The sequence below is a fragment of the Sturnira hondurensis genome, unplaced genomic scaffold (genome assembly GCF_014824575.4).
Source record: "Sturnira hondurensis isolate 20B ecotype Veracruz unplaced genomic scaffold, ASM1482457v3 Scaffold0006713, whole genome shotgun sequence".
Taxonomy (NCBI): Eukaryota; Metazoa; Chordata; class Mammalia; order Chiroptera; family Phyllostomidae; genus Sturnira; species Sturnira hondurensis.
In genome coordinates this window covers 5,234,531-5,247,069 of record NW_028079344.1, presented here as the reverse complement: position 1 = coordinate 5,247,069, position 12,539 = coordinate 5,234,531, and the positions used below count along the sequence as shown (strand labels likewise).

Below are 12,539 nucleotides of genomic sequence, written 5' to 3'. Positions count from 1 at the left end.
TGCTGGAGGGAATGGGGGTATGAAGTGGAATGATGCAAAGGGGAAAATATTGGAACTGTAAGAGCATAATCAAAAAAAAGAAATAAGCTTTTTTTTCTTGTGCGAGCCGCTGGGCTGGGAGGAGTGTGCTCTCTCCTCTCAACGCCATGGCGTGTGCTCATCCACTGATATCAGTGTACTCCGAAAAGGGGGAATCATCTGGCAAAAAGGTCACTTTGCCTGCTGTGTTCAAGGCTCCCATTCGACCAGATACTGTGAACTGAACCCCAGATACTGAACCCCATGGTAATTCAGCATTAGATAGTCATTGCAGACCAGTGGCCTAAACCATGGTCATGAAAAACATCCCAGGGTCCCCTTCTCCTCTCAATTTAGTCAGTCATCAAGTCTTACCCATTCTAATAAATCAATTTTTAAATCCTGTTTTTTCTACTACTTCATGTTTCTTGAGACTATCCCCAGCTCAAACACTTTCATCTCTCTCCTGGATCACTGCTATAACCTTCTAAATGGTCTCCTGACTTCCAATCTCACCTTTTGCCACATTTCCAGGGATTTTTGGGAGCAGTGGTGGGGATCAATTTAATTATACTACTCACCTACTTAAAAATCATTCATTGCCTACGGAATAAAATCTCAACTCTGTGGTATGAGATACAAGGCCTCTGTGACTTTGTCCAGCCTCATCTTCCACAACCGGCCATTCCCTGTCCATACTGCCATGTTCTTTAACATCACTATCCTTGTACATAAGAGCTTCTTCCTATACCTACATTAAGTCACCATATACATCCATCATGACCAATGTTAACCTCCTCCTTTACCCCTCCAAAGCCCCTGAACCACCATCTCTTTTCCCTAAGCAAAGTGAAATCACTTTATAGCACCTATTAAATTTAAATCACTACACATACCAATCTCTCTCAGTAAACTTGCAATTTCAGAAAGGTAGGTTAAAATTTTTTTAAAAAACAGGACTTGCAAACAAACCCCATTTAGGCTCATACTACGTAATTCTGGGTATACTTGCCTGGGTTATCTTTAGATGTCTACCTAAAAATGGGATAACATCTAGCCAAGTATCCCACACATAAAGCCACTTTCCTTTTCCTCGGACAATGCAAAGCAAAAAGTGTATATAAACATGGTCCTTAATGTTTATTGAATGAAAGAAATTTCCTACCATTGATTTATAACATGCTTCCTGACTTGACTCCAAAAATGGTTAAGTCAAGGTTTCACAATGGAAAACCATACTGACAGGGTCAATAAACCTGTAATTTATTACACAATGTACTGGCCTGATACTAAATAGTGCCCAAAGAGAAGGTAAGTTTCACTGTTTGTATCTTTGAAATGGAGACTGACTTCACACCTCCAATATAAAGATCCGAATTTGTAGTGTGCCAATAATGGCCTACCGAAACTCGCTGAACAGACTTAAAAATTAGTCCACTTTCTATTTCCCCTAAACTGCTTAAGGCTGTAGCAGGCAGAATGATGCCCCAAAGATACCCATGCCCTGCGAAGCTGTGAATATGTTAATATCCACAGCAAAAGAGAAGTATGTTTGCAGATGGAATTAAGGTTGCTAATTAGTTGACCTTAAAATAGGGAGATTATTCTGGATTATCACAGCCCAAGATAGTCTCTCAGGACCCTTAAAATTTGGAAGAGGGAGCAAAGTCAGAGAAGGATATGCGACAAATGGTGGAAGCAAGATCAGAGTGATGTGATGTGATGTGATGTGACATGAAGTACTGTGGGAGCCTGACACCCTGGCTGGCTTTAAGGAGAAGGAGGCCGAGACCCAACAAATAAAGACAGCTTCTAGAAGCTGGAAAAGCCAAGAAACAGATTCTTCCCTACAGCCTCCAGAAAGAAATATAGCTTTGTCAACGCCTTAATTTTAGACCAGCTGGACCCATGTTAGACTTTTAACCTACAGAATCATAAAACAGTAAATTTGTTATGTCACCAAACTTGTGGTAATTTGTTATAGCAGTAATAGAAAACTAAGACAAATGCCTTTTTTTTATTTTAAGAAGTCCTTTAGAGTCTTTAAGGCAAAATGTAGATACACTAGGACATTGCAAAATCAGGTGTAAAATTTCTAATGGAATGAGAGAAATGTTTCATTCTACAAAACTTGGAATTTAGAAAAAACAATGCTACCACAGAAGTTTCTACTTCTAGTATAACTGATGAAGTAGATATTATCCATCCAAACCACTCATGATATTTTAAAATCTGGAAAAACTACTTTAATAAATAAAAGAACAAAAAACTTTCTGAAGGCATTAGAGAAAAATCAAATGCACAAAGGCACAGGAGGGGGTGCCTATACTTAGAAGAAGCCAAAGTATTTTGGAGGTTTTTTCCCCTTACATCTTTTAGCCAGCACCCAGTCAATCGGGTGCTGGGCAGCTAAAACCCTAAGAGAAAACTTGCAACGTTAATGGCTTGAAGAACCACAGCTGAGTCTGGGACAACTGCAGACATGGGAAAGTGGAAAATCCCAGAAAAGGAAGGGCAAGATAGTAGAAACCCCAGATTCTGTGGATGACCCCAAACCATGCATGCACACGAGGCAGACTTCAAGCAGCTCTGCTAAAAGAACTGAACCAATATTTGAGTTGCTGCCCACAAGGGAGTTGGGTAGCAGTTTGAGTTCAATTATGTTAACTGTCTACAACTCTTTGGAAGAACTAACAAAGTCTAAAGCCTCTAAAACACAGCATTCAGAACATCCAGGATACAATCCAAAATTACTCAACATACAAAACAAAACAAACAAAAACAACCCATTTCCAAGAAAAAGGACAATCAACAGATTACCAAACAATTTCAAAGATGCTACAACCACGCTTAAGTTATATCTTAAGGAACACGAGGAAGGTCATATGACTGAAGTTTATCTTTATCCTATCAATGACTGAAATGATAAACTATAAAAAATAAAACATAAAAAAATTCTAAAACTGAAAACACAATCCTTGAAAATGCCACCACAACCCTCTGATCCCTGCTAAACTAAGTAGTGGCTTAGAAGAGAGGAGGCAGCTGTGTGTATAGTGATGCCAACATTAAAGAAAGTCAAAGGCAGTTACTAAAGGAAAGAAGAAAGTCTCTTCTGACTATCTACTGATCCATAATTCATAATTTTAGGTAATTCTTGACAATCACTCAATAAGGTATTACAGCACCTTAAAGAAAGAAAAATGAGGATCAAAGAGATTAAGAAATATGCTCAAGGTCATGCAACTAGTTTTTTCCAAGCACTTCTAGATACAATGCTAAGTTCTTGATAATTTTTAAACTATGATGAGCTCAAGAGCCTATGGCTGAAGAAGACAGCAGCTAGCTAATAAAGCAGAAATTATAAGACAATAAGCAATTTCTTTGAAAATGTAAATGGTTTCTTTAAAGGTTTCTCTTTTAGGAAAGTAATTTTATTAGGGACCTTTATTCACACTTATCCTGATTTTTCATAGGTCATCTGACATCTCACTATTTGTAAAAGTAGAGGAAGGGTCTAATTATGTAAGTTACAGAACATATAATGGAATGCTGTGCAGCATTAAAAATGACAGTACAGAAATGTTTACTGCCCTGCCTGGTGTAGCTCAGTGGATTGAGCACGGGTCTGTGAAGCAAAGGGTCGCTGGTTCGATTCCCAGTTAGGGCACATGCCTGGGTTGCTGGCCAGGTCCCCAGTAGGGGACACATGAGAGGCAATCACACATTGATGTTTCTCTCCCACTCTTTCTCCTTCCCTTCCCCTCTCTCTAAAAATAAATAAATAAAATATTTTTTAAAAAAGAAATGTTTACTGATAAGGACCACTGATCAAAATGTATTATGAGAAAAAACAGGCTACAAAACAGTGAACAATATCATCTGACTTTAAAAAATGTTGTGAGGTCTGTTAATTGCACTTCAAAATGTTAAACATTTTGCTAATTTCCAAATTAATTAGACAATGGATGATTTTCATTTTTTATTTTATTTGTTGTTCTTAATGTTATGTTTTTCCTACAATGTATTACTTGTGTAAAAACTTGTAAATCACGCCATCATGCTGTACACCTTAAAATCCTATAGTGATGTCAATTATTTCTCAATAAAATTGGAAAAAAAACCCAAAACTTAAACATTAATCAACTCAACAAATACTTATTGGGCATATATTATATACCAAGTAATGATTATTTTTTAAAAAAGAGAAAGTTGCAGAAACTTGATAAAAATGGTCTTCCACTACCTGAAGTTATTGTTCTTTTTCACTGTTAACACTGCTTTTCAATTTACACCCTCTAACCTTCTTCCTCAAAAAACAGAAGAAACTATAAAATCTATTTATACTCTAATTCTACCCTTTCTACTAGTAGACAAGGCCTCATCCTCATATGCCATCTCCTGGGGTTCTGTTGGAGCCTCTAACCTATGTAATCTTCCTACCTCTGGCTCCTACCAAACTAACCTTCCTTCAATTCCATCCAGTGATCTACCCAATACAGAAAACTGACCATGTCCCTCTGCTCCTCTAAAACCTTTCACTGCCTCTCCATGGCCTCTAAGGTAAAGTTAAATTTTTAGTATGGCATGCAACAGAGTTTCAAGATCTGGGCCCAGCCCACCTGTCTCATTTCATCTTGGAATTCTTTACCTAGAACAATGGAGTCCAGCAACACTACTTGTGGCTTTTCATACCATCAACCTTTTCCTTGCCAACTATCAAGTCTTTTCTTACACTATTTTTTCCACCTAGAATACCCTCTCCTCCATCCATCTGACCCCACTCCCCAATCTGTTAATATTGCCTGCATGAAAAATCTCACACCACCTTCAGACCAAATTGGATGACCTTATTCATACTTCTAACACTACACTTTCACACTGTATATTGACCGTAATCTAAAGTTTCTCTTATACGAGACTTAACTCCACAAGAACAGGTAATGTTTAAACCTGATTATGTAACACAAGGAAATAACAGTACCAACCTCATAAACAAGATTTAGAATTTAAATATTTAACACAGTGCCTAGCACTTACTCACCCAATGTTACCTATAGTTATTATCCACATTGTTATTTGGATAACATATGCATGACCCACAGTAGGACCTCAAACGTTTATTAGAAGAGTAACGTGTGCAAAACTGAAATGTTCCCATTTTACAACTGAGGAAACTAAATGAGAAAAATAACAGCCAAAGTCAAAAAGATAGAAAAGGCGGTTAAGTCACCATCCAGACTCAGGTGTAACTCTGAAGTCCCGAACTTATTCTATACTACATGCACTATCTACATCCCTTTCTCCTGAGAACTGACTTGAGTCAGTTTTACTATTTTACTGCAAGGACAACAAGGCTTCTTTCTTTCCAGTAAATGTCCTGCTATAATCGTCATGTCTGTAATCTGCATTTTTAAGTCAACTTGAGTGTTTCAACCTGAGATTCAATTTCCTTGCCTAAAATGAGATGGACTTGGATCTCAAAAAAAAAAAAATTCAAGCTCTAAAACCCTGTTGTGCAGTATTTGTGGTGCTGTTCTCTTACACAGTTCGTTCGTTACGATTATTTACCGAACTTTTCTGATATGCAAAGCACAAATGCAGTAAGTAAAACACTGTGGTCACCCTTTCTTTGACCTAAGGAAACGCTCATAAAATAAGCCAGAGCCTACAATTCCAGAGTTCTCTTCAGAATGCTGCAACCTATCAGCAACAAGGTCAAAGGGGTTGACATGCAAGTTGCCTCCTTCGGGAGCGGGGCCAAAGGAAACAGATCTGGCCGATCCAGGCGCTAGAGTGAAACAGGATAAGAGAGAACAGCAAGCGGCCCCTTCTTCATCCCCTCCGTGACAAAGCTAGGCGTAAACTTCCCAGCCCTGTGCGGGAGGCCACGCACCCGCCGCAGTTAAATTTGCCGACCCTCCCTCGGAGGTCCTAGCTTGCGGTGGAACTGCAACAACCTCTCTGGGGAGAGGGCGAAGGCCGCAGTGTCCTTGCCGCCGTCTGGAGGCCTATCCAAAGCCCAGGGCTCTGGGGTGCTTACAATAAAAGGAGAGAGGGAGAAGGGCAGCGGCAGTGCCGGGGCTCATTCCGAGCCTCCTTACCCACTGGGCGGCGAGGCCAGCCACCCGGGCCCGCAGTGCTGCAGAGAAGAACATGGCGGACAAACCCGTTGGTATTTCCCGGCGGCGCCAGACGAGGATTCCCAGAGCGCCCAGGACGCACGACGTGCGCGGCCCTGAGGCAGGCCTGACGTCAGGAGCCGCAAGCCGCTCTCTACGCGGAGGAAGCGGGGACGCTCGAGGGCTCGCGAGGGATGCTGGGACCCAGGGGAGAGGGGCGGAGCGAGGGTCATAGTAGAAGGGAGGAGCGAAGGTTATTCAGGGCCCCAGGAGGTTGTGTCTTGCAGTCTTCAGTAGGGTCTCATCCTTGAGAGGAAGCGGTCTTCGGTGGCGTCTTGGGCTCTTGGAGATTGAAACACAGACTTGGATTTATGGGGTGAGGTTTTCTTGCGGAGAGCCTTATAAGGATTTAATCACTTCCTTTTTTATTCTGGTTACTTTAAGAAATATTCTGTTTCAACCCCCTATAAATCATATTTTACAGATTATGGAATTGAAGACGTGGAAGGTTGCCACAGACCTCCAAATGTCTTGGTTCCCATTCTTTTCCTTTAAGGATGTGTACCCACTTATTTAAGGGTGAAATAATATGATATCTGGAGTCTGCTTTTAGGATAATAGAGAGTGGGAGTTATAAATGAAACAGTATTGGCTTAGAGTGGTTGACTGTTGAGGCCATGCAGTAGTTCTCCTTACTATTCTCAGTACTTTCGTACATGTTAGAAATTTTCCATAAAAAAAAAATCTCTTCCTTCTTGATGTTTGTTTGGTCATCTCTGGAAATTTCAACAAGTACTTATTCAGGAACAGCTATAATGTGGACAGCAATGTTGTGTGTGTGTTGGAGGGTTTGCCAGGCAGTTCTTACACAACTAAAACCAAAACATATCACCAATTAAATACATACAAACTTACAACTTAGTGATTAAATACAAACTTTAACTGATATGGCATGAATTCTTTGAATCTGGTATGCATGTTGTTGTTATACTCTATTAGGGCCTTCTCTAATTCCCTCCTCTAGAGTAGTCTTCATGATAACTTCCGTAAATATGCTTGCCCCCACTTTCATTACATTTACCTCACCATTATAACCTCCAGAGGTGTAGAAACCTGCCCTTCCCAGCCTGTGCAGTTCAACAATTGGCAATGTACTTGGCATATGGAAGGCGCTGAATATTTGTTGACTGAATGAAAAGCTTGTACGTGGTGCAAATATTTGTTGACTGAATGAAAAGCTTGTACGTGGTGCAAGTATCTCTACAAGGGTTGTGTGTCTCAGGTTGCATTTATGCTTACCTGTATGTGTATCAATGAGAGTGCTTTTTGCTACAAGTAACAGGAGACTTAACTAAAGTAGATTAAACATTACTGGATTCATTATCTCACCTGAAAAGCATTCCAGAGGTAGAGCAGTTCCAAGATTAGATAATTCAGTTACTCCAGGATGTCCTCAAAAACCTGAATGTCTTCCATCTTTCTACACCACCATACTCAGCTGTGACTCACAACATAGAAGCAGTTCCAAGTATTATATATAGATGACGACTTTTCAAGAAGAAAAGAAATTATTACCTCTCCAGTGCCCTAGATATTCCTTTAGCACACTTCTTTGTCTCATTGGTATCCCTATCAAGAAAGATAGTTAAGAGAACAAGCTCTTGAATCAAACTGCTGGTTCAGATTCTAGCTCTACTGCTTTCTGTCTTTGTGACTTTAGGCAAGTTAGTCTTTATGGGCTTCACTTTACTAACAGTACATACCCTCTTCATAGCTTTATTACGGGAATGAAATGAGTTAACACCTGTAAAGTTCTTTTAAAAGTACCTAGCAAAGTCAGTGGTCAGTAAATATTAGGTTGGGGTCTTCCACAGTAGATTAGCATCTTTGGAATTCACAGTCCATAGACAAAGTACATACCTCATCAGTGCCCAGGGAAAAGTAAGAACTTACCAGGTGTCCCCCATTTCTGTTACATAGAAGCAGAAACAAAGAGTGCAAAAAGTAATGTTTAAATAGCCTGTTAACACTTTCTCGAATATGATACAGGAAGTATTGAACTAAAAAGTTCATTTAGTTTTTTTTCCCATATGATGGCTCTAGTAATGCTTGGTTGTCTTTAACTTCATTTGAATCAATTTTGTTACAGTGTGTTGTGACAGCTGTCATGTTAGCATGCATTTTTTAAAAATTTATCAAAATTGGTGAATTTTTGTGCAGCCATTTTAATATTGAAGACAGAAGAAAATGCAACAGTTTTTGCATGTTATGCTTTGTTAAAAAACATAAAGGTGCAACTGAAAAGCAAAAAAAAAAGATTGTACAGTATGTGGAGAAGGTGCTGTGACTGATCAAATATGTCAGAAGTGGTTTGCAAAGTTTCTTAGTACTATTGGCATTTTGACCAAATACCATATTTTTTGGACTACAAGACACACACCCCAAATTTGGGAGGAAAATGGGAGTGCATTTTTTTAAAATTTATTTAATGAGAGTGCATCTTATAGTCCAAATGTAACTTACCTGGCTCACTGTGGGGGGAGGCAGCAGCCTATGTTATTTATGTTATTAAATATTTTACCATATTTTTGCTTCAAACATTTTTCCCTCTTTTCCTCCTCTAAAACCTAGGTGCATCTTATGGTCTGATGCATCTTACAGTCTGAAAAATTTGGTAATTCTTTGCTGTGGGGTTGCCTTGTGCATTGAAAGATGTTTAGCAGCACCTTGGCCTCTCTAACCACTAGAAGCCAATTGCACAAGATAGCCAACATACTCAAAATATCCAAATCAATAAAATTATTGGTGAAAATGAAAAATGTGTCTTTTTACTTCATGGAAAAAACTAAACAAACTTTTTGGCCAACCCAATAAAATGCTTTTAGTTCAACAGTTATTCCATGCTAATACATACGATACCACTCTGTTTACAGGTCCAAAAGACATGTTAATGTCTAGCATGACTTTGGCTTATCCTTGACCCAATCATTATTTCAAGTGAAAATGTCAGAATTAATATCTCTCACATCCAGTAATGTGAGTTCATTTCTAGAATTATTCTACTTATAAATAACATAATGTAGAATCAACTATTCTTCCCAGAGTCCTTAGAATAGAAATATGGGGACTGTTTGGAAAATTCCTGTTCTTCTTCCCACTCTCAAATCCATTGTTTCTGGGCCTAGACCGATATGAATATCAATTACTCTCTTCACTCTATAGGCTTGATTGAAATTGGCTTAATTCAGTACATATAATGAAGATTATGGCTGCCTGATAGGTATATTATGGTATTCTAAATGAACACTGCTAATATAAGCCCAGAGAAATTGGCCCTAATTATAATGGTCACCTCTTTAAAATTTTTGTGTGTGTTGGGGTGGGGGGTGAGGACTGCGAGTTATGGGAGCTAGACTAACGACCTAATGTAGGAATTTTGGCTCTATCGTGCCTCATTTCTTTTGCATTTAAGCCATAACAAATAGGCACTATTGAGGATATGGTATAATGAAAACCGTGAACTTTGTAATAAGAGGGAATTGGATTTGAATACTTTTTTTTCACTCAATGTTTTATTTTTTAAACCTATTTTGTTGATTGTGCTATTACAGTTGTCCCATTCCCCCCCCTTTATTTCCCTCCACCCTGCATCCCCCTCCCACCTACATTTCCCCTCCACCCACATACCCCTCCCTAAGTTCATGTCCATGGGTCATACATTTAAGTTCTTTGGCTTCTGCATTTCCTATACTATTCTTAACCTCCTCCTGTCTATTTTGTACCTACTGTTTATGCTTCTTATTCCATGCACCTTTTCTCCCAATCTCCCCCTTTCCCTCCCCACTGATAACCTTCCATGTGATCTCCATTTCTGTGATTCTGTTCCTGTTCTAGTTGTTTACTTTGTTTTTATTTTTGCTTTTTTAGGTTCAGTTGTTGATAGTTGTGAGTTTGTTGTCATTTTACTGTTCATCATTTTCTATCTTCTTTTTCTTAGATAAGTCCCTTTAACATTTCATAGAATAAGGGCTTGGTGATGATGAACTCCTTTCACTTGACTTTATCTGGGAAGCACTTGATCTGACTATCCATTCTAAATGATTGCTTTGCTGGATGGAATAATCTTGGATGTAGGTCCTTGCCTTTCATGACTTTGAACACTTCTTTCCAGCCTCTTCTTGCCTGTAAGGTCTCTTGAGAAATCAGCTGACAGTTTTATGGGCACTCCTTTGTAAGTAACTGTCTCCTTTTCTCTTGCTGCTTCTAAGATTCTTTCCTTATCTTTAATCTTGGCTACTGTAATTATGATGTGCCTTGGTGTGTGTTTCCTTGGGTCTAACTTCTTTGAGACTCTCTGAGTTTCCTGTACTTCCTGGAAGTCTACATCCTTTGCCAGATTGGGAAAGTTCTCCTTCATTATTTATTCAAATAGGTTTCCAATTTCTTGGTATTTCTCTTTTCCTTCTGGCCCCCCTATGATTTGGATGTTGGAGGATTTGAAGTTGTCCCGGAGGTTCCTAAACCTCTTCTCTCTCTCTTTTTTTTAAAGTCTTGTTTCTCCATTCTATCCTGGTTGAATATTTCTTTCTTCCTTCTGGTCCACACCATTGATTTGAGTCTTGGTTTCCTCTCCCTTCACTGTTGGTTCTCTGTACATTTTCTTTTATTTCACTTTTCATAGGCTTCACATTTTCCTCTATTTTGTGAGCATGCACAACTATTTCTGTTAGTATCCTGATTACCAGTGTTTTTGTACTCTGTATCTGATAAGTTGGCTATCTCATCATCGCTTAGTTTTATTTTTTCTGGAGCTTTGATCTGTTCTTTCATTTGGGCCATATTTTTTTCATCTCAGCATACCTGTACATAGTGAGGGGCAGAGCCTTAGGTATATGCCAGGGCAGGGCAACCCACATCACTGTACAGTAGTGCTGTATGTGGGAAGAGGGGTCTGAGAGGGAACTGTGTTGCTTGTTGGGCAGTCCGGTGGCCTTGCGTCACTTCCTCTGCTACCCACAAGCAAATTGGGCCCTTCTGGTGCTGATTCCCAAGATGAGGGGTGGGTAGTTTTGTGTACATTCTAGGACCCTGTAGTTCTCTCCAGTGAAGTCTCCTGTGAGGTTTGGACTTTGTCCTGCCACTGCAACCCACATAGGTTTTTTCAGTCAGAGGTTTTGAGGCCTTATTTCACCACACTGGAATCCTGGGTTGTGTGGTCTGTCTCGCCCAGTTGTTCCTCCCAGTTTATCTGCCCACGAATGTGGGACCACCAACTCCCCCAGCAACCACCTCACCAGGTCCGCCAGCCACCACCTTGCCCACCCAGGTCCTCCAACCACCATCTTGCTGCAAGTCCTCACCACCTGGCTGCCCATCTCTGCCCCTCCTACCAATCTGGATGAATGTTTCTTCTCTAACTCCTTGGTTGTTGAACTTCCATACAGTTCAGTTTTCTGGCAGTTCTGGTTGTTGTTTTTTTAAATTCATTGTTGTCCTTCTTTTGGTTGTGCAAGGAGGCACAGTGTATCTAACTACACCTCCATCTTGGCCAGAAGTCTCTGGATTTGAAATCTGACCTCATTACTTGCTAGATTCTGTAAAGCTTTGGTCCTCAGTTTCTGAAAGTACAATTAAAACATTAAATCATTCAGTTTATGGAAAATGATTAACATGGTTCCTGCACACAGCTCTTTCCAGTATCAAACAAGGTGATCCGCTTCATCTGTGGAACACTTTAGGCAGGTATTCTAAATTAAGTTATGTCCTAGGCCACATCCTACTTATGAAAGCAGCCTCAGGTGGATCATGGTGTACTCTGCCTCTTCCAAGCATGCTCTAACAATACTGACTGGCCTGCATTGCCGGATTTTCTAATCAGTTACATGAAATGCAGGCCCAATCTTGCTCTGAGGGAATAGAGGAACTAAGAGCCAGTAGTTATAAAGTCAAAACTCAAACTAAGGGGAAAAAAGGATAAAATTACTGCTGGATGAGTAAGCGAAAGTTTTGGGGTGAGGCAAGAAGTGCTTAGAACAAGAAGATGCAATGGTGAGTGATATGGTCTCAGCGGCACACTGAAGTATTAGATCCATTTCATGCTGTTTCACAGTGAAATGAGGAGGGATGTAAGCGTAGTGAATAACTTCAAGATCCTTCCAAATTCTTCTCAAGTTAATCTTGGATATATGGGACAGAAAGAGGAAATGAAAATCAAAAGGCCGGTAACTTAACTGTACAGACTTCAAGAACAAACTTTAAAAAAAATAAGCAGAATGTCACTTAAGCCATTATCAGATTCAGTCCCACTTAAATACTGTGGGACTAAATCCTGGTGGCTGCCATGGCTCAAGTGAACTTTTCTCTCAGAATTTGATCAATGGTTTCCTACCAAGTAACCAA

The 12,539-nt window shown here is 39.7% G+C and overlaps 1 protein-coding gene and 1 long non-coding RNA gene across 2 annotated transcripts in view; one reads left to right on the top strand and one right to left on the bottom strand.

Moving 5' to 3' along the window:
• The window catches only part of NDUFV2 (NADH:ubiquinone oxidoreductase core subunit V2), a 42,712-nt gene extending 36,405 nt beyond the window's left edge, over window positions 1–6,307 (bottom strand). Inside the window, exon 1 of the mRNA XM_037050356.1 lies at window positions 6,123–6,307. Within this exon, the coding sequence (XP_036906251.1) occupies window positions 6,123–6,176 (54 nt within the window). The 5' untranslated portion in view covers window positions 6,177–6,307. The remainder of the gene's footprint in view (window positions 1–6,122) is intronic.
• A 97-nt stretch (window positions 6,308–6,404) lies between these two features.
• Window positions 6,405–6,897, top strand: LOC118990002 (uncharacterized). Its single transcript, XR_005067148.1, has 2 exons — window positions 6,405–6,516; window positions 6,625–6,897. It is a non-coding gene; the product is annotated as an uncharacterized LOC118990002 (long non-coding RNA).
• The last annotated feature ends 5,642 nt before the right edge of the window (window positions 6,898–12,539 follow it).